At 49.4% G+C, this 27510-nt stretch overlaps 1 protein-coding gene across 4 annotated transcripts in view; it reads right to left on the bottom strand.

The window, feature by feature from the left end:
- Positions 1-11151, bottom strand: part of CSNK1A1 (casein kinase 1 alpha 1) — a gene marked incomplete at its 3' end in the record, with an annotated part of 35124 nt that extends 23973 nt beyond the window's left edge. Inside the window, exons 1-2 of one of the 4 annotated variants that reach the window (XM_082063971.1) lie at positions 10542-11151; positions 9567-9673 (exon numbers count right to left, since the gene is read on the bottom strand). In XM_082063971.1, the coding sequence (XP_081920097.1) occupies positions 9567-9673; positions 10542-10664 (230 nt within the window). In that variant the 5' untranslated portion in view covers positions 10665-11151. The remainder of the gene's footprint in view (positions 1-9566; positions 9674-10541) is intronic. The other 3 variants (XM_082063972.1, XM_082063970.1, XM_082063973.1) reach the window with 3 other exon arrangements.
- Between the last annotated feature and the right edge of the window lie 16359 nt (positions 11152-27510).

Genomic DNA, 27510 nt, shown 5'->3' with positions numbered 1-27510 from the left:
TTATTTACTTTGCTAACACTGCAAGTAAGTTTTCATTTCCCTTGGAACATTGCCAGGGAAAAAGTGGGATTAATAAGTACAGCTACATCATGTCCATTCAAAGTCTAGTAGCTGCTGCTACTACTGGCACCTCTGAGTAAAGGTGTTAGAAGCCTTGGCTCTTCTTAGGAAACCTTGGATATTATCACACCAAAGACCTTGGCAAGTATTCCTTAGTCCAATATTCACATAATCACTGTAAGATAGCATGTAAGTGCATACTTTGGATAAGCACAAATTTAGAGCACTTGGCATGCAAGTTTTAACACTGCCGGGCTAAAGTGCAAAACATTATGGCAACAAACTGAGCACAATACCAAAAAGAAAAAAGCTAGAGTTTTCAAGAGAAATCTTCATAAATTTAATACTGCATCAGCCATACAACTTGGAGTGAACTACTAATATGAAAGAATGATCCACACAAAGCCCCAGGCAACTATGAGATGACACTTGCGTGTCAGAACTGTCCCACCTCTGTCAGAGCTCCGTGGAAGCACTCTTCCTCATACTAAAGCTGAGGAAACAACAGCAGCAATACATTTTAAGCAGGAAGAGTTTGAGAAGACTGCACAGTAGGAGGAAGAGATTTAACCACTTGACAGTTCACTTTGGGCAGGTAATGACTCTGCATGTAGTTATACACAATGTATTATTTCAAAAAGAAAAGCTAAATTACTAGACTAGGAAAATTCTATTCCTTTAATTCATTCCCACGGCGCTGTATGTTCCACTAGGACATATCTCCTAAATAGAGAATTTTGATTCTGTAGCACAGGTCCATTTCTACATTAACAGGACAAAGTTGCCATGAAGAATTAAGAGTTATCCTTGAGCAGACAGCGTAACAGTGCCACACCTGATCCAGTTGTTAAGAACCAAGGTCCATATTCAAGCTGCAGAGTGCACCCCAGCTCACACATGCATGAAAATGCTTTGTCACTCTGCCTTGCCTCATCCGTTTCAAACGGCAGATCAAATTACTACATATCAGTTAGAATACAGTAAATATCCTTTATGAAGCTTTCCATCAAAGCACGGTTAAAGATTGAACAGTGACCTTAACTTGACTTCTGCGACTGGTCTAATCTGAAAGACCGAGACTCACCGCATCACCCCATTTCCAAATCATGTGGTTCCGCAGCCCGACATGCTGCCCCAGTACATGCACCCAGCTGAAACTCTAACATCTTGAGTTTCAATATTTGCAGCTCTCTGCTGAACTAAGTCACAGGACACAGAGGTTTGGCAGTATTTGGTTTCCAAATCCCATACAGTAAAGAGGGTACGATGTCAGATCACACGACAAGTGAATGTTTACTTGAACTCATGTGGGGTGTGTTTATTAATTCCCTTGACTAACCTTGAGACAAGCAAGTGAGCAGCTGATGCACACCTAGCTCTTGGTAACACATATTGTAGTCAGATCTACCCAAACTTAAATTTTTCTTCTGTTTTCAGAGCTGTATCTTTCAAAAATTGTATGATGTCTATTTCAGCAACTCCTTATTTTATAAATAATGTCAATAACAAAAGAAACATTCAAGAAAATGTTTGTTAATAGCTTGGGAGTTTTTTTTAACTGAGAAAACATTTCATGTGGTTATTAGAACATTCTCTTCACATCTTGTGAATTTTCCTTTGCAAGGCTCAAATTGAGGTAGGGCAGTTAGCAACCAGAGGTAAGTGAAGGGCTAACGGAATTCAGACACAGCCTGTGAAACTGAAATTACGCTTTCAGGCTACTGTACTGCTTACACAATTTTAGTAGATCTCCCTTATACTGGCACTTGTAATTACAACAAGGTAACAAAAGCAGCACAATTATCAAAGCTGTGTGAGCTGGTCAAGTGCTGAACAAAAAGACTCAGAAAACACACACACACAAAATCTCAAGTTCAGATCAAGATTAATTAATTTACTGAATAACTGTACATATGTTAATCACTGGTAAAGAAACCCCAAATCCCATGCATTCTGAAACCACAAAGGCAGCAAAGACACTGTCACCATTAGCACGATGGCATGTCATTGTGTCTACAGCTTATTCGATACACAACCAGAACATCAGCTCAGTGTCCCAAGAAATGCTCCTACTACCAGAGCAACTGGCACAAGACTATTTTGTTCCAGCTGAATAGAAGCTCTCCTAAACCAACACCTGCTTTGTCAGGTAACCTGTCCTCCACTACAGGCTTCTCTCAACATGATCCCTGACTGTTCCAGTGGGGCAATGTGGCATTGCTGAAGGTCCCGCTTTTGTTACACACACAGAAAATATCTCCTGGCGCCTCGCTGCAAGGAAGGACAAGGCTTCTGTGACAAGACTTGAGCAGATAAACCTTTAGACGTCCAGAAACCTTTATAGTCACATTAAAAAAAAAGTCAATTTGGACTTCTTTGACATCACATAAACTTTTGCCACTTTCATAATTCATAGTATTTGACCCTATGATTACTCTGTCTAGTCCTGTGCAATTAGTTTTCCAGCATTTGGGCTTTCAACATCAAGCAGAAGAGTCCACTTGACAAAAATGGAGATGGTCAGAAAAACTAAGGTGGATAAAAAAGCTATTAAAACAAGAAGTGTACAGTCAACAAGCAATCTGGAAAAGAACTTAGTACTAGAATTACCTGAGATCACCTTATTAGTAAGTTTGACGAGTCAGCAGACATGAGGGTGAACCTGCAAGTCTGGGAGGCCTCACGAACACAGAGGATTCAGACATCCCACAGAAAACCAAATGACACTGAACTGATGAACACTCTGACACTATATTCCATTTCTGCAAGCACTAAGTCATCTATACAAAAGTCTCTGAACTAAGCATTAGTCAGATGATGTGACTAAGGAGAAAACACAGACCTCCCTGTAATCATATAGCTCTAATATCAGGAATCACTGAAAAATAGTATGCAATCCTAACCAGTAAAAGTACAGGTATTCTCCACAGGAACTGTGAAGCAATCAGTATCAATGCTTACGGCACTGACGTGCGAACCTTGTTACCAACATTCAGGAAAGGAAATTCAAATCACAACAGGGACAGAAAAGAAACTTCAAGAAAGGCAGCGAACTCTGTAATCACATATTCAAACAGCTCACCAAGGCAGCTGCAGAGTGATGCAACTATTCTTTAGAGGTACGGGAGGGCTGAAGTAGCAAAAAAGTTATTAAAAAAAAGAGAAAGAAATGGGAGCTGCCTGCCTGTGGGTAGAAGCGTTTCTCTTTAGGCACGGCAGCTGACTCGCTCTCGCCAATGAGTGAATCATGAGCACTGCCGAGCCTAGAAAGTCTGAACACTGCACCTGACCCATTCACAGGAAAAACAGGATGTTGTGCTGCATTTGGAGCGAAGCGGTCCCTTCTGGTCCCATGTTCTGGGCTTCGCAGGACAGACATCTCCTGACAAATGATGTTTCAGACAAACTGGCAAGTATATTCTGCCTGTAAAAATAAACTAAATTGAATCTTAAGGTATATTGAAGCAACATATATAAAAATGTCAATCTATTCTTACAAGATTCATGTCTAAATTGCCATATATTTTATATTTCTAGTTTTTCTCCCCTGAAGCTGGAAAAGCACTTCTTAACTGTTAGCCAGCTAGGAGTAATATAAATGAACTTAACATAATATGGCATGACTGAAATACTGAAGTAGAATATTTAGCAGATGTCATCCAACATTAGTTGCCATGGTGAGCATGAATTAGGCCATCCAAGTACTAAATAAAGAAACAGCAATGAACACCCTACTCTATGAAGTTAGACAGACTATAAATAAAATTCAGCATCATTTTTTTGTACAGTTATGAGAGAAATATGAATATGTGAAGCCAGTGCAACTCATCTCCTAAGCAATAGGGTCATTTCATCTGCCTTGTGTTATGTTGCAAGCATACTTCCGTGGAGGTGACTCGCTGCTCTGCCTGCTGTTCAGTGAGGTTCATTAACACCTGGGAGGAAATGGCAGGAACATAAGTCAAGTTTCAACCATAAAAGTCAGAATGTTCAGTTCAGCTGAGAGGGTGAGTCATTAACCCACAGCAGGTACAGGAAACATTCCCAATGAAAAGAGTGTTTCAGTGGTATTACACCTCTGCTGATCACCTGCTCCAAATAAGAGTAACACTGAACCTGCACCCTTTAGCAGATACTTCTGCAAGGGCTGAGCAAGGCAAGGAGAAACAAAATGAAAAAGGGACAGCCTCCTTTGTTTTCAAACTGTGGTCTTTCTTGCATGCCTCTAAGGAGCCCACAAAGACCAGTTAGGACAGAAGTTTAGATTGCTATAAAACATGAAATAGATTTTGTTCAAAGACATTCATTCTCTCAGTAGAAAAACTGTAGGCACTAATTTAAAAGACTAGCTTTTAATTTTACTTTGAGCTCCCAGAACAAGAGACCAGTTCTTTTCTACTGCAGTGGTTCTGCCCTTCAGCACACCGCCTTAAGTAATAACACAAGATTAATTAATAGGAGGCTCTATTGCTAGAACTTTCCTCCTAATTACTTGCAGACCTAGATGAAAGTATCAGTCTTACCACTGAAGACAAGAACTTGGGCTTATCTGACTACTAGTCCTAGGTTTGGGTCTTTTTTTTACTTTATTTTTGTAGTTGAAGGGAGCACTGGGAGGGGGGTGATGGTTTTGCATGTGGGTTTTGTGGGTATTTTTTCCAGTGTGTTTTGTTTGTCTGTTTTTAGGGTTTTGGTTGGTTGGTTTGCTTGCCCCCCCCCCCACTTTTTTTTCCCCTAAGCTGCAGGAAGTTAGAGAAAATAGTTTAAAATGAAGGTGTTTGAGAGGTGAATTTACAGATTAAGCACTGCTTAGAGATAAAAAATTGAAGGGCTCAAGGAAAAATCCGCAGTAAGCAACCAAAACAACAAAAATTGTAGATGCTTTTATAGATTTTTTTTTTCCAGAACATTTTAATATGCTTCACTATTTAGAAGATTGCATAGTGATACACGGGCGGCAATACTGAATTTCTCAACATCAAAATATTTTGCAAGAACTTACTCCATTGAAAAGTTCAGAATTGTGAAGATTTACTTGTCCAGTTTGCAAGAGAACATTGCAAAAAAAATGCTAAGTCAGCAGCTACAAATCACTAAAGTTAAATACCACCTTCATCAGCCTCACATGCTGTATGTACAGTGTCTCATCAGCCTGGCCCACAGAAGAATTCACGCAGTATCTGTTTCACATTTATTAGACTCTCTTCCTGCTCTGAAGTGCCACACTTACAATGCATCAACAGCCACAGCTGGTTCCAGCGTAGCTGTTTTCCATTTGAAACTGATACCAAAACTAAGTTATCCCATGATATTGTCAGGAGAAAAATCCAAAGCTTGTTTTTCTTTCAAAGGTACATCTGAAAGTACCTAAAGGTGGTATTCATAAATGATAGGAAAAATGGTTGATAAACACCATAAATGGCAAAAATTAAGAAGGGCTCTCACAGATTATTCAAACAATTGTTTTTGTCTAACAGCGTTACACTATGAACAGCCCAACATACAAAAGTCACCAAACACGCTCTGCTGCTTTCCTCCAAGCCCCGACCAAGGATTTGGGAACAAAGGCAGACAGTCCAAACTAACAGGATCAGTGCCCAGTTAACAAGATTACAGCTAAAAATGCTTCACCGCTGAAAAAGAGACGAGAAAAGAGAAAGACAGCTGATGGCTGAGAACAATGGGAAAGGGCCCAGCAGAATACTGCGGACTTTACAGTTGTGTCCTAAAGGCAGATCAGATTATTAGAATGTTAAGCTTGGTTCAAGAGGCCTTTGTGAAAAATTAAGGTAATAATTAACCAAACTTTGTGCATCAAGAACATACCACAGCTTAAAGTCTGTAGAGTACTTATACAAAGTTTTGTGAAACTCCAGGGACAAGTTCAGAAACTTTGCTGCTCTTCCAGGAAACAAAAATAAGCAGCAAAGTCAAAGACTTACAAATCTAAAATGGTTTAGAATATTAAGATAAAGACATTCCAATCTCTATTTTTGCTATTTTATGTGCAAACAACATGTTCTGTTACAGTGGGAGTACCCAAGGCCCCTTGTTCACCCTCCAGGACAAGCAAAGCTTGCAGCTGATCCCACAGAAGCAATATTTAAAAACTTATCTCCAAAACTGAGATTTTGCTCATTAGCTTCCTTGCAATCAGCCAGAAGAGTCATCAAATCAATTTAAAGGCTATAAAAATTATCTAGAACCAAGCAATTATTTAAGTGACACTCCAGATATGCTGTCTTGTTATTACCAAGTTTGCAATCACATCTAAAGGGCAGAATTCAGTTCTAAGAGCAGGTACCCGAAACGAACCAGCAATCCATACCTCACCTATTATTTCAGCTCTGTGAGTCAAAGAACCACAGCAGCCCACTTTGTAAGGCAAAGCCACGTCATGCAACATCTAAGTAAGCTGATCTTGGCCACTGCCTTGCTTAAGTAAAAGAAAACCAGAGAAGTCCCACATTTTTACATGAGGAACGCAAGGTTTTGTGCCTCTGTTTCCCAGATGTGTAGCACTGAGATGGAAACAGTGCTGAGCCCAGCTTAGACAGCACTGCAATGGGAAAAGCTTAGAATGATTCCTCATTCTTTTATCAAACGCACTGTTCGTGCTGCTGCTGTTTAAAGGTCTCACATTACAGAAATCTTAACAAATGTATCAAAAGATTTTCCTTCAACTTGATTCATCCCTCTAAACATACCGAGCCAAGAACAGCTTATTCCAACTTGACAGCGTAACATTATAAAACAATGGTGGAATGTGCATTATCAATTACACATGCAAAGTGACCTAAGTACGAAGTTGCACATTCTCCCAGCTTAGCTGATGCCAAAAACAGGACAGAAAAGCTGGAACTGTCTGAAACAATACGCACAGTAATATCACTTTGGTCCTAATCTTTGTAATCACCTATTCAGGACATATCCTTGTTAAGCGCCTCAGTGATACAGCTCACTTGGCACGCCAAGTCCTCCCCTTTACATTCAGAGTACCATGGATTCTGCTACTTAACACATTGTTTCAATGTTTGTCCTAAGAACTGTGTTGGGTGCCCTACTCAGCTTCCTCTTAAAGAACATAAAAAATACAATTTTAGATTTCTTCAAGCACCACCAGATATCATACAGCAATAACTAGTAACAGAAGCCTAGTTAAAGAACTTGGGAGCAGCATCTTAAAATTAATGCTGCTTCTGAAGACAGAAAAGGTATTTCCAAAAATTTTGTACAGACACTTTCCTAGAAAAATACTAGAGGGTATTTCAAAAAGATGGACTCAATTTGAAATTCATTTGTATGAATTCAACTATAATCTCGATGTTGTCTATACAGCACATGGAGCACACAGAGCATTAGTGTTACTAAAACTCGACAGCTCATTAAACCATTTGGATTTTTTTGTTAATTGTAACATGTTGCCATCATGAAATAACACTGCTTTGAAATTGGATCCAATTTTTTTAAACATCCTGTATAACAATTAAGAAGAACTTGCAAGAGCTTGGAATTGAAAAACCTCAAAACTCACTGCCATTATCAAATAAATAACACACCTTTAGCATGAGTCTATGAGTAAATTTGAGTTGGTTTGAGTATTGCCTCAGATGTTCATTCTTACTCAGATTTTTGTAATGCTGTACTGAGGGAAGTCAGAGTGTATGTTAAAGGTTGTAGCTCCCCGGTGGTGGTGAGAATTCTAAACCACAGTCACCGGTTATACAGAAAACGAAGTCAGATACAAGCACATTGAACACAGATGAAAGAAAACTTAAAGATGACTGCTGTAGCTGAACCTAGAATCAAGTTTCTTAACATGCAGATTCATTCCAGTATTTCAGCTTTAAATAAAATGCTCTCACAGGGTATTTTAACCAAAACGAAGAACTCAAACAGTAGTTCACTTCTGTTACATGGAAAAGTTGAAAAATTTGCAACTTAGGCCTTGTTATCATGCCAAATATTCATTTACTTTAAAAAAACCCAACAGTTTAAGAATGCCTGCTTTTCCAGTTTTGCAATGAACCACCTGATATCCACTTGTCTTGGCTGTTCTCCCAGTTATCCCTGTTCTAGCACATAACTATACTGCGATAGCTTCCCAAACTGCAATTCTGTTCTTTCAGTTGTGAAATAAAGGCATCCATCTGAAGAGGGAAACTGTAGGCTAAAATAAAGACTAAATCCATTTTCACAAAAGCAATTCTGCTTAAGCTACAAATACTCTGCTTAATTAAGGTACATTTACTCTATTCCTGCAAAAGGCTGTAGTGAATAAGGACAGATGGCCAAGGCAACACTGTCCTCTGCTCCAGCTTATGCTCAGGACTGCAGCCAGTTGTGGTTTTGGGGAAAGGGGAAGGAAAGGAGCTATTAACCTCAGAAATGCAGACCTGGTTTAGGTTTTGTTAAAACTAATACATGGTCTAGAATACATCAGCATTATGGCTTCATAATATACCTTACAGGTCACTATAGATGTAGGTGCACATTCAACACAGTGAGGGAAGGCTTAACATTATATGGAATCCACAGTTTGACTCAATATCTAATTGAAGTAGTTTCTGCAGCTCAAGGAGCGAAACTCATTTATGCCACAGTGCAAACATAAATACGAACTTTTAAGGGCAGTTGTTAACAAAGTTAAAAAAAAAAATAACTTATTGTACAAAGTCTTTCTGAAGAAACCTGAAGTATCATTTAATCTATTCAGATGCATAGATTCAGTAGCTGGGAACTAACCCACTGTAACAGCTCAATAACCTCCAGAAAAATAACTCCTCCTAGAGTCTGCTGCACCAGTGATTTTCTTCCAGATTGTGAAATTATGAAACACTCCCGAAAGTTTCAGGCAGAACATGAAACAAGGAATCTGCATAATGAGCAACTGAGAAGGATTAATCTTGGCACTTTTAACTGTACGGAAATCCTAGTGACGCATTTGTTGCGGGTAACAGAAAGGGGCTGCCATTTCATTCCTGGTTGAGGTTCTCTGCAGTCTCAAGCGTTGCAGCACATAACTATGAAAGGAAAAGATACATGCCGGAGCATGTCCCTTGTCCCAACACGAGAAGGGGGAGGGTTAATCACATCCATCCGCCATTTTCTGAGCAGAGGAGGAAGACATGTTGGAACAAAAAAAGAAAAAAAAAAAAAAGGCAACAAAAGAAAGCAGCCATTTCCAGTGCCGCCTCCAAACTCCCGACCTCATCAAGAACAGTGGCTCTCAGCAAAACAGTCTCACACTTTGTTTTAATCACAACAACAATTTCTCACAGCTCAGGAACTGCTGAAGATCTCACTTTCAAAGCACAGTACATAGGAAGAAGGAGAGACCACGGGTTGCTGGGCAGGATACCCAACTAGTTGGAGAGCTTGGAATGGAGTTATTTTTCCTCCAACAGCCAAATCCCTCCCAGAAAAATCTCTTTTTAATGGTGTGTCCTGCCTCGCACTGACATTAAAGAAAAATCACTGTACTGGCATACTTCAGTAATTCCTACCGTATATGTGGGATGCCAACTCCTCCCTGCAGAATCTTGTATAGTTTGCTTTCATACAGCAGCTGGGGATGTCTGGCCTTCTGAGACTCCAACTTCACAGCAACTTCCTACAGTGAGAGGGAACAAGGAGTCAGAGCAGAACGTCCACCAAGCACAGCCTTGCCACTGAGGTTTAAGGGGCACAGCACTTCAAGATCCCACACACACCCCTGCTGAAAACACTTTGAGATATAATTTTTTTTAAGCTCTCGGTGCTCAACATCCAGCATTCTGCTGAGTCTTCAAATAAAATCCACATCGTGATGATTTGTACATAAATATCCATCCATCCCAGGTCATGAAATTGAGCTGGAGATGTGAAGTCTTCAGATCCATACAAGTGAGGAAGAACATAGTGGGTGTTTCTTCTTTAGAGCTCAGAGCCATGAGAGGAAGAAAGAAAAAAAAAAAAAAACCAAACACAAGAAAAAAGACCAACCAAAACAAGATACCAAGAAAAAAAGAGCTGAAGAAACGGAAGATCTTCTTTGTTCCTATTACTGTTGATGAAAATGAGATAAAGCGTTCCTCAGCTGAGAGAGAGGGGAACAGACGATTGGTGGGAGAGGGCCGACTTCAGTCGCTCACAAAAGACAAAGTGTGTTTTCCCACAATGGTGGTTCCCTCTCCCTGCGCAACTGCTGCGTGGGGGAGCCCAGGACCGCGGGCTCCGCTGTGGGGAGGGACAGAGGGACACAGGGGCAGAGCCACCCCCTCGGTGCCGCCGGGCGGGGGAAGCCCCTCAGCCCGCGGTCCGAACCTTCATCCCCACCCGCGGAGGTGCCCGGGGACAAGGCGGGGGGGTCGGGTGGGGGGGGCACAACCAGACGGCCAGTCTGCCCGGGAAGGTGACGCTGGTCTCCGGGTCCCGCCGGGGTGCGGAGGGGACCGGCCCCACGGGCCCGGGTAGGTGGGGGAGTGCGAGGCGCCCCTTACCTCTCCGTTGGTGATGTTGATCGCCAAATAGATGTCCCCGAAGGAGCCCGACCCGATCTTCCGCACCAGCTTGTATTTGCCTCCGACAATGAACTCGGCCTTGGAGCCGCTGCTGCTCGCCATAGCGAAGGGCGGCGGAGGGGCCCTCCGGGCGCTGAGGGGCTCGCGGGGAGAGAGAGGGCTCTACTGCCGCCCCGGAGAAGGGGAAAGGGCCAGGGGAGGGAATAACAGGAGGCAGATGGAGGCAGGCTGGTCCCCGCTGCTCAGCTCCAGCCGGGCCCCTCCGGCGGGCGCCCCCCTCCGCGGTTCTGTCCCGCTCGCCGGCCGGGCGACGCTCGGCTCTTGGCCCCCTCCAGAAAGACGAGAGGCAGCCACTGAGATGCTGTGAGGGTAAGGAAAGGGGGAGGGAGGGGAGGGGAAGGGAGAGGAGCAGCCCGATGGGTCCCGGCCGCCGCCGGCCCCTCACTCGGCCGCCGCCATCTTGTCTCCCAACCGCTGCTATCGCGGACACAAAATGCCCCCAGCCTGCAGCCGCCGCTTCTTCACCGCGCGGGGCACGCTGGGAACGGGGCGGGGCGGCCGGCGCGCATGCGCCAGGGAAAGGCCGCCCCCCCACAATCCCGCAGCGCCTGCGCGGTGGCAGGGAGGCGGCTCCAATACGCCCTCTGCTCACGCGCACGCACAGCCCGCCCTCAAAGCCAATGACCGGCGTCGCTTTTCACCCGCCCCAGGCCTGGAGATTCGTCGTCTGTTCGCTGTGCGCATGCGCACTGCTCGAACGCGACCCCGGGCGGAAGATGGAGGAGAGAAGCGTCCTTGCCCTCACCCGTTTCTTAAAGGGGCAGGAGCACCAGCCCCGCGCCTCGGCCGGGCCCGTTCCGGGCGCTGCTGCGGCTGCGAGCAGCGGGCTGCAAACCGCCGGGCTCCTGCTGAGTCCCTCGGGTGGCTCCTGGGAGGCAGGTGCCCGCCCTGGCTGGCTGCGAGGTGGTGGCTGGGAACGGGAGATAAGGCCGATCGGAGCCCGCGCGGTGACGCACGAGTCGCGCCTCTGCTGTGGGGCCGTGGCCGGGCTGCTGGCACCGTGCCAGGGTGTTATCGAGTCCCCAGCCCTGCTCTGCGTGCACTTTAATGCTCTTGTTGTGTGTATAATGAGTCAATGACAACCTGTCCCGCGGTACCTGCAGCCGGTGTGTCGCAGGGCTTAGCTGAGGGCCCGGTGGTGCCATCCCCGCTCCCGTGCACACACGACATCTGCTTCATTACCCCTCCCTGCGTGACCAGCCATGCCGGATTTATCCCTCCAGCCTCACTTAACAGGCTGAGAGCGTTTCTGGCGGGTGTTTCTCAGCCCAGGTGTGGGCTCAGGAGGAGCCTGGGAGGCCGTGGCCCCTTCACGAGGACCACACCACCAGCCGTGGGGACATCTCATGGCCCCCGCCTTCCAGTGGCTGTTCGCTTGGCTTCTCGCCTTCCTCAGATTGCTTTGACCCAGCAGCTTGTGCTCAAGGACCTGGTTCTTGCTGTCTGTCAAAACCAAGCTCTCCTCCCTTGCCCCCTCAGTGCTGTGAATTTTTCCTTTGCAGGAACATAAAACTGCGAATTCCTGGTGACTCATCATCACTCCCTTTCAGAACGGTGTCTTCTGCTGTGCAGTCCTACATTTGGGAAATGATTCAGTCTGCAGGAGAAAGCAAGCTCCTGCAGCAATGTAGCTCATGCATGTGGAAGGAAGGCCTGCTCAGGGTGTCTACTTTTAAGAGGGGCAGTCAGAGAAACTGCTTTCCAGCTTGTCTGGTGTACCCAAAGCCATAAGAATAATTAAAAGTTTTATTTTAAGACTGGTCTATGTACAGATTTTTTTAAATTTATTATTTATTTTTAATAGTTACCTGTTTTGGAGAAAAGTGAGATTAAGAGATTCAGGTTAGAACAGTGCTATATCAGTGGGAAGTTGTTCACATAAAGGTAGAGGAGTCCTCCTAACAGAACAGCAGCCCACATGGTGATAGAGGCTGTTATTCCACTCACCATGTTGCTTTCTAGCTCGGTAACGTCACTGTGGTACAAACACTTTCTGGATGCACGAGTTGCAAAACAGTCCTGGCTTGTGTCCATCTGGCTCTTAGGCAACAAGGGAAGTCTGTGATTTGCCTGTGGTGGACTCAGTCGGCTGCAGGATGGCTCCATAGTGACAGACCAGGAGGAATGTTAGGGGAAGGTTGGCAGCCAGCAATGCCCTGAACTACAAACATTAGCTCCACGTTCCCCTTGTGTTTCAGGGAGCTTAGATCTGAGGTTTTGCTACAGGTCGCTCTGCATCTCTAATAAAAATAAACCACAAAGGAATTCAAAATCAGCCTGGACTGTGCCAGATCCACCAGAATGAAAACGATGCTCGGAGAGCGAGCTCGCCTCCAACTCATTCCCACCTCAGTTCTGTCAAGGAGCATTTACGCAAGCAAGAGTATCTGCACCCTTGTCACTCAGAGGGAATGTGGAGCTTGTGCGGAGGAGCTCAGATACATCACACACTAGTTAAGGGGGCTGGAGTTTCAAGGACGAATGAGGTATCTTTAAGCATCACACTCATTTCTAAATGCAGAGCCTCCGTGTCCTCAGTTGCCCTCACGTTGCTGTTAATGGTGATTTGCAGACAGCTCAGGACTGATGTGCACTTAGCGGCCTTTGGGGTTTTCTTGGTTTTAATGGTTGTTCTGGATGGGATTTGAGCAGTTTGGAGGCGTTTAGCTTGAGTCACGTATCCTTGGAGGAGCTGGAAAAACAGGTCTGGAGCTCCCTGCCAGTGAATGGAGCATGCATGGCTCTGCAGGCCAGCAGGATCTCCTGGGCTATGCAATGCTGCCACCTCCTGCCAGCCGGGGGACATCTCTGTGTCCTGGGGACACTGCTGGTGCCTGGGGCCAGGGGACGCCACACAGGACAGGGACCGGTCAAGCCGAGCCTGCTGCGAACGCACCCAGGCACACACCTTCCCCAAAATGTCTGCAGTCTACTGGAGTGCTGTGCAAAAATGACCAGCCAGCAGCATTTGGTATCTTTGTGTATTTTCAACGTGCATTCACTGATAGGTGCTGCAGCAGGATCGAAGGACTCGCAGCTGCTCGTACTGGACAGTCTCAATTCTGCATCCATCTCCCCTCCGACTGACCCGCTGCCAATGCCCAGCTCCGGCAGCTTGTCACACCCTCCAGGGCTGGGTCGACTCTCCAAGCCTACAGAAAATTGTCCAAATGTTTTCTTTTGGTGTTTTCTCTGTGTTAATGTTCTGCCAGGCTGACTCGAATGGCTCAAGGAGCTCCAGGGGACAGTGCAAAGGTTGTCCCCTGTTGGCAAGGGGCCCCTGTCCCCTCAGGCAGAAAAACAGACTGGAGCAATCAGGTGGGAAAAGTGAAGCAGCATCTCCTGCTGCCTGGGAAGGTGCTCTGCAGGCACCCAGAAGAGAACACGAGAATCATTGAATTCACTGCTAACAGAGAGAACACCAGCCCCAGCACCACCACCAAAGAGGACGGGCTGAACTGGACAGTTAGAGTACCCACAAGCTGTTCTTTACCTCTTGTTCATTATTATTTTTCACATCTTTCAGGGACACTGAGACAATAAAAAACATGTTTGCAGGTGCATCACTTGATAAAGTGAAAGAAAAAAATCCCCTCTCTTCTCTTTCCAGAAGATAAGCCAGAAATCTTGCTGCACGGCCAAGCCTACAGTGGGCCTGACCCTCCTTGACCCCAGTGTTGCTCATCCTTTATTTGTGCCTGATTGCAGCTGAGCATCCCCAAAGCTCTTAATTTGGTCCCAGCAAAGGAGAGGAATGTTTTCAGTGTAATAAACCAGCTGTTTGATGCAGCACTGATGGAGCAGTGCTCTTTGCATGCTTGTAACCACGTCACCAAATATGTGCTGCTGTGAAGCTGGAACAGGAGGGAACTCTTCATCCTCCTGGGCAACAGGAATATCCCAAACTCCTGTTTAAAAGCTCCTGGGGAGGGAGGATCAGTGAAATGACAAGCTAAGCAAAGTCACGATTGAAAAAGTCAAAGGGCACGCAGCGCCTCTGCTCCGGAGCAGTCAGCTCATGTTCAGGTTAAGTTATCATTTCAGAGCCTCTCCGGAGCGGAGCTGCCATCTCCCAGGGCTTTCCTCCTCCTGCTGCGGGTAGGACCTGGGAGCACCAGGGATGCACATCCTGAGCTCTTCTTCAATACAGACCACAAAGGGCAAAGCTACGGACCACAAAGGGCAAAGTTATGGACCACAGCTGAACCGAGCTGACAGATCCCATCCCCGGGCCAGCAGCAGAGTCCTGCTCAGGGTCTCACCGGCAGACCAGCGCCTCACTGAGCTGAGGCACCTCCTGACCTGGCAGGAGACAATTCCCTTGCTTTGCCAGGCTAGTTTTCTGATGGTTTAGGGAATAAAATTGTCTCGCGGCAAGGTCCGACAAAGCTGGAGCTGATGCAAAGGAAAGAGAAGAGTAGGGTCAGGAGAAGCCCAAGATCTTCAGAAATAAAACTGTTGTCTTCTGTCTTTTGCCTCATCCCTCCAGCCACCCAGCATCAGCCCTGCTCCAGAGGGGCATGTAACCTGTGTAACCAAGAAAAAACAAGGTCCATATCTTCAACCCGAGGTCCAGTCTGCTCTTTGAAGTGTTTATTGTGTCAGAGAAATGGAGAAACCAAGGCAGTTTTATCCACAACTTTGCCTGTAAGTGGGCAAAACCTGGCTGCAGATGAATAAAGCAAGATACCACCAATGGGTTTCACTGAGTCTTGGGCAACCAAAATAATCTCAGCATTTCTTTTCTCTTTGGCAGGAGGGGCAAGTGGGCTTCTGGCATGGCTCAGGGATTTCTGGTTCAAATTAGGTCTGAGTTGCAGGTTTGTAGGCACAGCAGGTTGCTTTTCTGGAGACACCCATTCAGCTCTGGTATCTCCTTGCTCTCCCCTGCCCACACCATCACCCCAGCAGTGTGTCCTTCACGCAGGGATGTTTGCCCTCGCTCCTGAGCCCCTGGGCTTTGGCTTTGCTCTGACCTTAGCTGACTCTCCATCCAGCTATTTTTAGCAGGGCGTACGGTGTTTGGGAAAGCGGCTGGACAGGAGCAGCTTATGCCAGTAGGAACCAAACCAGGCTTGTGCTGGGACCCCACGTGAGGCAGCTCCAGTGCGGCTGGTCCTGCCTGCGTGCCCAAGGACACCTCACAGGGTGGCTTTTCCACCCACCCGGCCAAAGCCTCCCCCCTGCAGGTGCCTCTGGCAGAGTGGGGTGACATGGGGCTCACCAGGGCATTGCAGGGGGGCAGGAGGGATCCAGTCCCTCTGCGTTACTTGGGCAACGTCCTGCCTGACACCCACCCCCTCCAAGAGTATCCACTGGCACCAAAGAGGTGTTTCTGGCCCCCCTTGCCAGGGCCACTTGCTCCTGCCCTCCCACCAATCCCTCCCCTGCACTGGTGACACCTAAAATCAGCAATTAGTAACCAAATAAGTCTATATGAATAAGGGTCATAGATTTTAGGCATTTTCTCATTTAATAAGAATAAGCCGATTTATGGTATCACTGGCAGGGCCAGGCGTGGGGCTATGGAGAGCCAGCCCAGGGAACTGGTCCAGGTTGAAAATAACCCTGTTTTTCCGGAGCAGTCTGACACCACCTGCATTTGCCAGACTGGCTCTCAGCACAAAGCTTCCATGCCAGTGCTGGCAACAAGGCAACAGGCACCATTATTTTTGGCAAGGGTGCCTGTTGAAGTATTTACATGTAACCCTCAGAAAGTTGTCATCCCTTCTAGTCCGGGGTTACATCCAGCACAGGCGATGCCTTATTGCATCAGAAGACGCCATGTCCGACCCTGAGCCTGGGATTTTGTCTCCAGCGCTGCTGCAGCAGAAGCTCTGCAGAGATAGGCAAGGCTGGGGTGAGCCTTCCCCACCAAGGCCAAACCCTGGCATTTGTGCACATCGTGTCTCAGACAGACCCATCCTCCGCAGCCACGGCAGCGTGGACGTAGCATCGTGCTCTGCTCATCCTCTGCAGGGAAGGGACAGGGGGGACCCTGGAGCTGGGGCACAGCACTGGCAGAGCCTGCAGCAGGGCTGGGACACTGCGACGAATCTCATTCTCACAGTGATTGAATTGAACCAGAGTATTTGGGTCTGGGGAGAAGGTGTCCGTGAGCTAACAGCACCATTTCCAAGCCTTGCAAGAAGTTAGAGGGGAATTCTGCAGTCTGAGACATATTTGGCACTTTGGAGAGAGGGCGTTTTTTAAGTACTGCAGGAAAAGGGGGATTTTCAAGTAATTTTGATGATTCATAGGAAATGTCATTAGTGCAGAGCTGAAGCTCTACCAATGCACTTGTTCCCTAGAAGACTCTTTCCTGCGGAGTTTCTCTAGTGAGCACATTAGTGCCGAGCAGCAGCGTCTGCAGATGCTCGGATGACCCTGGCTCTGCTGAGCTCGGACTATCCACCCAGGCAAGAAGGGTTCAGAGGCATGAGGTCCATGAAGGTTTCTTTCTTGATGGACCTCATCTGATTTCCTTTGGGATACCTCATTTTACCCTGCCTTAGCTCTCTGAAAGTCCACGGGGTTCCTAAAAGCAGGTTCCCTTCCTAACGCTGTGCCAAGAGGCTGTGCAGCTCCAGAAGTGTTTGTAGGTAGCCAGGGGAACTGCAGCTCCTTTCCCTTGGCACAGTCGTTGGGGACAATTTGCTGAACGGGGATGAAGCTGACGTCCAAACTTCCCAGTGATGTCAGACTGGAAATTGCTTCGGGTACTTGGGAGGTGAGGTGAGAGACTCTGAAGAAGTCGTGGGCCAAAAAAGCTGTAAATGGCATCACAGCTGATTCACTGCACGTCAAGTGCTATGGATGAGTCTTCAGCAGCAGTTTCTCTGGTGCTTTTGAATTAATTACCCTGCCAGTGCAGAGTTCTGCTATTTGGCATCCAAGGCACATTTCCTCTGTGAAACTGCTGAAAGCGTCAGGTTCAAATCACTGAGGTGAGTCTCCTCTAATGCAAAATAACTCAACTTGCAGATGACGGCTGAAACACGTGGGAGTAATTCTTCCCTCTAAGTATAATTTCTTGAACCTTTTTAGGGAACGTGGATTTTTATACCTGCCGTATGCTGTGGTTTAGGATGCCGGGGAGGAGGAAAGCAGTGCAAGCAGGTGGTGCAGGGTGTCTGCTGCAGCAGCAGAGCAAGGTGTGGAGCACTGGGCAGCTCGGTCCCATCTGCCCAGCACAGGTTTTGGCTGGGCTGGGTGACACTGTGGCGACAGGAGCCAGCTGAGCACAGTCCATCCCAGTGCGCTCCCACCAGCCTCTTCTGGGGGTGCTCTGGATCTCTTTGCACATTGGGGCAGAGCAGATAGGGAGCAGTGGGGAGAGGCTGTGTCCCCCAGTCCCCTGCGGCAGGGATGCTTCCTCTGCCCCCCACCTCCTGCATCTTAAAACACGAGAGGCTGCCCCTGGATGAGGATCCGCACTTGAGCAGATTGCAGATGAGGGACCCAATCAAGGGCTGTACAGTCTGGTGATTTTATCGCTAGCAGCACATCATGTGGTGGCTTTTATCAGCACCTCCTCGGGGGGCATGGAGGTGATCCTGTGGAGTCAGGGCATTACAGTTCCTTCCATTTTTTTTTAAAGCAAGTTGCTTCCTCCCTAGATTGGAAAGAAAAACGTGTCTGAGAGCACCTCAGAGAGCCTGGATAGCACAGTGCAGCAGAAAAGAACCCCATTCCTCCAGGGGCTTGGTTGTAAATGTCTCTGTGATTTTTAAACAGGATATTTCCTAGACCATCATGCTGACTCCCAAATCCTGGGGGAGACTCGCAGGAGACAAGCTCTGAGGGATGCTGAGTGCTGTCCCGCCTGCCAGATGCCACTGGGACACTACTGGGCAAAGTATCCCAGGATGTGGACTCAGGATGGAGCGCCCGAATCCAGACAATTGTGTCTGGAAACATGGGGCTCCAGCCCCTTCATGAGCACGTCCTCCCAGGGGCAGGATCCGCCTCTGTCTTGTCCCTTCCAACAGTCACCTGCAGGCCTGAACACCTTCTCTGCTCAATGGAGCAGCTTTTCATGTAATTTGAAAGCTGATTCTTGTTGATATTAAAAACAAAAAAGCAAACAATCCGTGGGTTGAGAGATGCTCTTTGATTAAGCCTGAATTTTTTTTCTCCCCTCCTCCAAAGATCATCACGAGCTCCGGTTCATTATTATTTGTGAAAAGCGCAGGGTGGAAAGTGCCAGATAAGGGGAAAAGCTCATCACATGTTATTGTTGCTACAGCACTGGAAATATCACTAACAAATCAATCAGCCCCTTGATGTGCAAGGCCCTGTTCCACATCTCCTCTGGAGCAGCAATCATGCCGTGTGGGTCCCACTTTATCATCTGAGGAGCAGAGGGAGCAGATTAAAAAGAAAAGGGTGCAGGCTGTCCCGCTTTGATGCTCTTGAGAACGAGCTCTTTCAAGGGCTCGTTTATTGATGGACCTTCAGCTAATTTTAGCAGCAGTGAAGAGCAGCTCAGCACAGCTCAGAGGAGCAGGGGCCATGGTTTGCGAACGCAGGTGCCTGTGTCAGATGCTCCAGCCAACACTTGGGCAGCACAGAAATGTCTCTGCAGGATCTCGCGGGCAGCTCGTGATGGGAAAATAGCTCTGCTAGCTGCTGCTCTGCGCCTGTTCTTGTTGGCATCAAGACTGAGTGAAAATACAGGCATTTCTACTATTGCTGTGTGAGGCTCCGGGTGTGGAGCTCTCGTACCCACGCTCCTTTCTGCAGCCACCTCTGTCGGGTTTGTGAGGCCACATCTGTGGGGTGGCGGCTGATGGCTGGCACAGGAATGTCACCCAGCAAGGATGGCCTGCCCTGATTACAGGTGCTCCTGGCCTGGTCCAAAGCCCACCAGTACCTGGGGAGCAGATCGAAATCTGGCGTGACTCAGGCACAAGGGTCATCACCTCTCTCCTGAGTGAGCTGCTGTCACAAGGTGTCTCGTGGTCCTGCCCCAGCAGGACACAGTGTCCCCCGGGGCCCCAGGAGAGGGGAAGGTGTGCGGTGGCTGAGCGTGGCTCAAGCCCGTGTTGCTGCGCTGATGAACCCAGGCTCCTGGGACTGGCACCCAACCTGCCGTCTGAGACAGGTGATTCACACCACGCTGAAGCTTCCAAGGAAAATCCAGAGGTGTGGGACCTGCCTCCACTCTGCAGGGAGGGAGACAAGGAAAGCTCTGAGACCAGAGGGAAAGAAACGAGTGATTGAAGTTCATCCAAGGGTAGATCTGCTGCAGCTGTGGGGTGCAGCAGGTGACAGCGTTCTTCTGTCCTCTGTCACCTCTGGCTGAAAGGTGGGCAATGCATCCAGAGCATCCCTTGGATGCTGCAGCAGCAATGCACTAAGTCAAAACAAGCGGCAGGTCGTGGCTGGAGCTCTCTGCCAGCCGTGGCACTGGATATCCCCACATCTCCGTGCTGCTGTACCAGCGTGGTTTCTCCTGGCAGCCCGAGGTGGGAGCTACAGAAAGGTTCACTCCCCCACAAAGTGCGCTGTTCCCTTCCCAAGGGTCAGGGAGCTGCCAGAGTGACCCACACTGTGACTGGTACGTTCGGTATCTGGAGCACATGAAGCCCTGTCAGTCACCTCTTCGAAAAATTATCCTGGAAACAAATGTTTCTAAAAATATAAATTTCTCCCTGTTTCACCCAAACAGCACAGGAGCCAGATCAGAGTCGGATCTTCCTGTTAAAGCCAACAGAGTCACATCTCCGTACCCAGCAGCTGGTGTACTGTACCAGAACTGGTGCATTGCAGGGACCTCCAGGCACACGACAGCACCTCTGTGTGCCCTTGCTGGGAGGTTTGCTTTATCACCCCGGGGAGCTGGAGATGATGCTCGGAAACATTCAAACTCAGACTGAATTCAGTAGGGCTGCTTGGGTATCACGATGACCAGATCACATCAGCAGACCAGGTGGCAGCAGGGAAACAGAAGACGCTGGAGTCAGCTGCCATGTCCGAATAGCCAGTTCCTGCCAGCTCTGAGCTGATTAAAACTCTCGTGAGCACTCAGCAGTGGAGGGGAGATGTGCATATAGAGGCGTGGGCTGGTGACGGACGTGGGACTGAGTTCTAGCTAAAGAACTTCTTTAAAATGAATTTTTGTGACTGGAACATGTGTTGTGGTTTCTATGAATTCCCAGACTCTTTTTCCTTCCTCTGTCTCAAGGGCATCAGCAGACGGTTGTTAGCAGCAGAAGTATTTGCTTTCTTTAAGCTCTATGCCTCCCAAAAGTCCAGAGGAGACCGGGCACAGTGACGTCCCCCAGGGCAAGGCATTCCAAAAAGTGCTTCAAGAAAAACAGTGAACTTCAGTGGATTATTATCAACTGTCCCCTTAAAACCAAAGGGAATGGGACCACCTCGTGGTGGCACAGCTGAATCAGCTGGTGGCACAGGTTGGGCTGCAGAGCCTGTGGCGCGGTGTCCTGGGCTCCCCTTGGGCCAGGACACGGTGTGCGATGTTCCCGGGGACCTGCCCTGTCTGTGGCTTCATCTCAGGGCAGTGGTTTGACAAAATGTGAGAGCCACGTGTCGGCTCATCTCGGCCAATATCCTGTGGGTCACGGCAGATGTTTACAGAGGAACAGAGTAAGGGTGCAGCAAGACTTTCCCAGAATAGTCGCCCAGCTCCCACCAGTCCTCCAGCACTAAGGAAGAGATGGTAGTTCTTTGTATTTAATAACCCAAAGGATTTTTCTTCCATGAATTCATCCAGTTCCTGTTTAATGCTTTGCATCTGTCACATCCTGTGGTGAGGAGCTCCACAGTTTAACTATATGTTGCACCGAGAACCACTTCCTTGTCCTTGTTTTAAACTTCCCTCCAGGTAGTTTCGTTCGGAGCTTGTACTTCTGTACTGGAAGAGATGGTGAGTAATCATCCCTCCATAGCCCCACGTACCTCCCAAGACAGTGCAGATCTGTATCACACCCCTCTCGTCATCCCTTTTCCCAACCATGGAGCTGTTCCTCACAGAGAAGCTGCACCAGAGCCTGGGTGGTTCTTGCTTCCCTTCTCTGAGCCTCTTCCACATCCCTCTTGAGATGGATGCAGTGGGGAGAGCCAGACCCCCATGCAGCCTCCCAAACATGGGCCCATCACCAGCTCACGCAGCGATAGTGTTTCTTTTCTCACCCTGTTTCTTTACTACTCGCAACATTCAATTTTCTGCTTTCTCTGCTCCAGACATTATGCAAACACCACTTAACACTACCCCTGAGATCTCCTTGCTGGGAGGAGATGCACTGGGTAGAGCCCACCACTGGGCTACCAGCATTAGGACTGGGTTCTGCTGGGGGCAAATGTGGTCACTGCTATTCTGGCCCTTTTTCAGATAATTTCTGGACACACACTGTTGCTCTCCAAGGGTAACATCCCTATTGCTGTGAAAACAGACTCTTTACTTCAGTCCTTCCTTTCCTGCCTGGCAAGTCTTTCCTCTCTCCTTCCTGTACAGCACCGTGTCCCCAAGGACTGGTGGCCGGGGGCCTGGCCAGACTTCTTGCTGGACACCCCAACAGACCACATGAACAGGTCTCCTTCCCTGCATCCTCGCTGGATGGCCCCATGATGCCCCTTGTCCAAAAGTGGGTCCCAAGGCTTGGCAGAGAGATGGAAGGTGTCCAGGCTGGTGGCTCCACCACCATGGCCTGGGGAGGAGACCTGCGGGTGGGGCATGGGCTGGTGAGTCAAGGCAGGTGGAAGAACCGGAGATGGCATCTCATCTACACACATTAATAATGGAGACATCCCTCTGACGCTGCCTGCTGGAGGGAAGGAGGTGAAGTAATGGCTGCTGACGCACAGGGGAGCTCTGCTTTCAGCCGAAGCCATTGATGGGAAGAGCACACCCAGCCAGGTGCTGCCGCGTTGGCAGCAAGGACCAGTGTCCAGAGCCAGGATAACCCGACAGGTATGGGGGCTGAGTTGTACAGGTGGTGTCCAGGCTGACCAGGAGTCTCTCCCTCAGCTGCCAGACCTCAGTGCCACCAGCACATGCGACTCTTGACCATCGGTTTAGATTCCACGTTATTAGCTGCTGGGTTTTTTCCACAGCAGACTCCTCACCAGTAAAACACCCTCCTTGCGAAAGATGTGAGGAGGTGGGTGGAAGAGGACACATGGTCCTGAGCTTTGCAGCTGCTGCTGGGGCTCCAGGGACCCCCCTCATTCCACCTCAGCCTCTTTTCACCTCTTCTGGGTTTGTTTGGCCACTTCTCTCTGTTCTCTCAGCCTTGGCATGGGACAGCCCCACCAGCACTGTCCTGCCAGGGGTGTGCAGTCAGACCTTAACTAAGGCCAAACAAGTGCCCACCCTCAGCTCTCAGCAGCTGCCAGTTGAGATGCCTGGTTCTCCCTACTTGGTCATTTATCTGCTCACAAAATGAAGGGGCAGCCCAGGCATTAGGCTGCTCCCCTGAAAGGGCTCTTGGCCATGGGCTTCCCCAGCCCATTGCACAAAGCTCGGGGGCTGCCCACCCCTGCCCTCCTTGCTGGCAGTGCATGGAGCTGGTGGCCTACTGCAAGGTCTGTGCTTCAGGTTCCTTTCTGTGCTGTGAGATACAGCTGAGATTCATGGGCTGGGTTTCTGCCATCAGCAGTGAAACAAGCCCAGGATGATCCCTCTCAAGGGGCAGCTGTTAGGCTTGCCTGTGGTGGAGACGCAAGCCCCGGCACTCCCAGTTGCATCAATGGAACAAGGGGTGGAGAGCTTGCACAGAGAAGGGCTTGGCAGCTTCAAAGGGCTGCTCTTTCCACCCTCCCACTCTTTGTTTCGAGCAAGAGAAGTCAGCTCCTGCAACATCTCCCACGCACACAGCAGCTATTGCGGTGACTCCGGAACAACCGCTCTTGCAGGAATTTGCCTGGAGGAGCTGGTGCTGGTGGGACTCTGGGGGCACCTGCACCCAAAGGAGGTGAATCTCGAGGGGATGCACTGCTGCTTATCTTCTCGCGCCCCCACCTTGCACAGGAGAGCAACTGCACCCAGGGTGGGGTGCCGGGGTGCCCAGGCACGTGGGTGTCCCGGGGTAAAAGTGTGGGGTGCAGCGGTCGCGTGGAGCTCCAGCTCTGCGGGGGGGTGGCTGCGATGACTCGGCAGGAGCAGAAGCTGTGCAAAGCCAGGCAGGGAGAAGATGTTGGTTTGATCACTGACAATGACTGATCAGCAGAAACCACCAGAATTTTCTAAACGCTTCTTTACCTGTCTCATGTCTCATTACCTTCTCACTCCAGGCAGAAGGTGCTGGATGCGACAGCACGCGTGCTCCGTGGGATGCTCTGGGCATAGCACTGCTCCTGGCACTGCCGTGGGATGGGGTGTCAGTGGCCCCAGCTGGGGCTGGGCTCCCTTGGAGACATTCGTCCCTCCTCCCAGAGCTGCGAGGTGCTGCAGACACCCCCATCCATTCCTGGCACCCCTGTTCACATGCCCATGGACCACACACACCTCTGCATGCTGCTTGGCCATGGCTTTCCAGGGCAGGGACAGGGACTAAATCCTGCTCACAGGTCTGGAGGCATCAGTCCCCATGAAGGGCCTGGTATCCGTGTCCTTGATGGGCAGAGACAGGAGAGCTTGCAGACCACAGCCCTTACAAAATAACCTCTTTGCTAAGTGAGTATCTGTGCTCTGCAGGAAACTGTTATCCTTCACCAGCAAGAAAAGCAGCCACCAGCATCCTTGCATGAATGGGAGGAAGAAAAGATAAAATATCAGTAGTGCTTGGTTCCTTGGGCAGGAGATGGCAGCAGGCTCTGGTCCCAGGAGCAGGCACTGCTGGCTGGGCAGAAAAGCAGATACTTCAGCACTCAGTGCCCTCAGCCCGGCGTCTGGCTTTCTTCTCGAGCTGTCCTCACCATCAGCTGGCCCAGCTGATAACAGGGACATGGGACAGATGGGTGAAAGGCCCCAAGTCACCAGCCCTGGGAGAGAGATGGAGATCGTGGGGTAGGACAAGTAATGCAAGGCAACGGGGACTCGGTGGGGAGAGGGAAGGACGACAGAGGCTGGTGGACACGGTGCTTCAAGCACTAAAATGTGGATACAGGAGACCTGAGCTGCTGTAGCCTCAGAGGCTGAGAGGGGCTGAAGCCTCCTCTGTGAAGCAGATCTGCCTCAGGCCCATAAATAAACCTCTTAGGAATAAAAAAAAAAGTCTGACTCTTTATTCCGCTTGGATCAAATTCTATCTGCTTATTTTTAGGCTGTGCTCTGCCTCGTGGTGCAGGCAGAGCCCCCAGCCATGAGGCTGGAGCCTGCGACTCCTTCCAGACCGCTGGAGCTCACACAATTCCTACCTGCTTGGGAGCAGGACCTCGGCACAGCCCTGGTCAAGCAGGTGATGGGATTACCCCGAGCAGGTACGCGCAGCCCTCCCTCCCTGCCGTGGATCATTCAAGCACAGGTTATGTCAGCTGGGAAGGGAAGAAGAAAGAGAAAGGAATTAAATGTGTGTTTTTCCAGGAGATGCTCTTCCTGGTGGCCAGCTCAGCAGAATGAAGACCTTTCATTTCCTGGGCTTTTTCCTCCTTTTCCCAGGACCTTTGCTTGAGTCCCTCTGCTTTGCACAGCCTGCACAAGCAATGGTGTTGGAGGCAAAGTCCACTCCTGGGCCTGCGGTGTGGGAGGAAGTTTTGCGATTAGGACACACCTGCAAGCACATTCTCGAGCTGCTATGTTTTTTCCCCGTGTTTTCATTTCCACCATGAATGGCTGATAGCGGCATGTGGTAACAAAGTCCTTTCAAGACAGGAAAGAAGTCTTAAGAACAGTAATAATGGAAAAAAATTAAACAGCGGAAATGTAACTTTCCTGTGCAAACCTGCTGCTTGGAGAGGAACCCCCGCCTGCTGTTATTAGGCAGAGCCTGCACTGTCATCCTTTCCATGGCTGGAAGTTGCGTTTGTTTTCTGAGCAAGCCCTGTCCAACTCAAAGCTTATCTGGTGTGTTCCCAGAGAGCCCCCTGACGGCTTCAGCTTTCATCTGAACAGTCTGAGCTTTAACGTTTTGAGTGGCTGGGAAAATCCTTGTCGACAGCAAAAGGCTTTCCAGGAGCCATCAGGAATTTAGGATGAGATGAAGCGGGGGCAATAACCACCGAGATGGTACCTTCTCCCCCTATGTCTGCATACACGCTGTGTTCCCGCCGGCAGCCGCCCTCCCTGCAAACCTGCCTCCCTCTTCCTGATGCGTTTACTGCAATGCCTATTTTGAGCTGGAGCTCAAAACATCAAGCAGGTGTTCCTTCAGCCTCCGCACGGGCCTGTGGTCATCACACAAGGAGCGTCACACGGGGACCTCATCCCACCAGCAGCTTGGGGTTGTTTTTTTCTTAAACACTTCCAGCAAAGAGCTGGCAGAGCAGCCCTGCTGTGGCTGGGTGCTGCTGTGGAGGTGGCTCACCCTGCTCTGTGAGAAGCATCCCGTACAAACGGTTTGTCGATGGGGTTGCACAACCCTGGCTCTGTGGCAGAAGGCAGCCCTGCCACCCTGCCACCCCCCACAGAGGCTGCAGGGCCCCATGTGTGGTCCCATGTGTGGTCCCATGTGTGGTCCCATGTGTGGTCCCACACGCTGCCACCATGTGCCAGGTTTTGTGTTGGCAGGATGGGAGCACTGGCTGCCCACAAAGCTACACGACCACTGATGCCAGGGGTGCCAGGGGACAGCCCACTGTGCTGGGACCCTTTAGTTTGGCTTAAACTGAGCACACCACCTTGCCCTGGAACACAAACAATTGTGCTTGACCAGACGGCGCCTATTTGCTTTTCCTGTGTAACTAGAGCCGGGCCAGGGCAGCCAGCTTGCTCTCACACCTCCCTGGGGAGCCCCAGAGTGGTGACAGTGCTGTGACACTGCCCCCCATCCCTGAGCCACCTGGGCAAGCCAAGCAGAGCCACAGCAGCCCTGGCCCTGGGGCTGGACAGGAGGAGCATGGGGCTGGTGGCATGGCAGGAAAGAAAAGGCTTGCACAGGGGAAGGAGGCATCGGCTGCTCTCTGCAGCGCTCAGCGGTGAGGCCATCCTGCAAGGAACTCACTGGAGCCAGGTTAACCTGCACCTGAAAAAACAGCCTGGAATGGGAAATAAGCCCTAGGAAACACCCATGGTGTGAGCTGGCCAGGGTGGAGCAGGTGGCCAGGGATGCTGCCCCACTGTGCTGGCCCTGGTGGGGCAAGGACACTGTCCGAGAGGGGAGTGCCGCCCTTCTGGGACTCCCCCAGCAGCCACAGGACTGTGATTCCTGCCCTGGTGTGATCAGCCACGAGATGCTGATGGAAGCAAAGCGGTGGTGATGAATCTCAAGGGGTGATGGCTTTGTTGGATGCAGCAGTAAGAGTGCCTGTCCAAGGATGGAGATGGGGGCCTCCTGACACCCCTGTGATGGCAGCCCAAAGGCCACCTGGCCACTTCAGAAAACGCCCAGGCAAGCACTGAATCCCTGCTGCCCCCTGCAAGTGAGGAAGGACAACATCTGTGTCCTCAGGGCCATAGCCAGGTAAAGCTCTCTCCTACTAGCTATTTGTGGGTCTGTCCCTAAACTTGTATGGTGTGGGCCAACCTGGGAACCATTCTCATCGGGTGGCTTTACCCTGGCCACCCAGCCAGCCAGGGGACACTGCTGTATGTTGGCTTCTCCCCCACAGACCTGCCTGGGTGTTAGTGCTTCTACCTCTTCCCATTCCTGGCTCCTCCTGCCACGTTGCTGCCCATGTTATCCAGTGTTTGTCCTCGCCCATGGGGAGGTTTGGCTCTGGACACAGGTGCCAGCTATGACTTGCATGAGTCACCAGAGACTCAGTCATTTTTAATGTGACACTTTTTGGACATGTTGGTTCAGCCTGAAAAAAAACAGGTGCCACC

Source organism: Streptopelia decaocto (assembly GCF_964273445.1).
Source record: "Streptopelia decaocto genome assembly, chromosome: 12".
Taxonomy (NCBI): domain Eukaryota; kingdom Metazoa; phylum Chordata; class Aves; order Columbiformes; family Columbidae; genus Streptopelia; species Streptopelia decaocto.
Note: the sequence above shows the minus strand (reverse complement) of the source record. Positions and strands in the feature narration are given on the sequence as shown.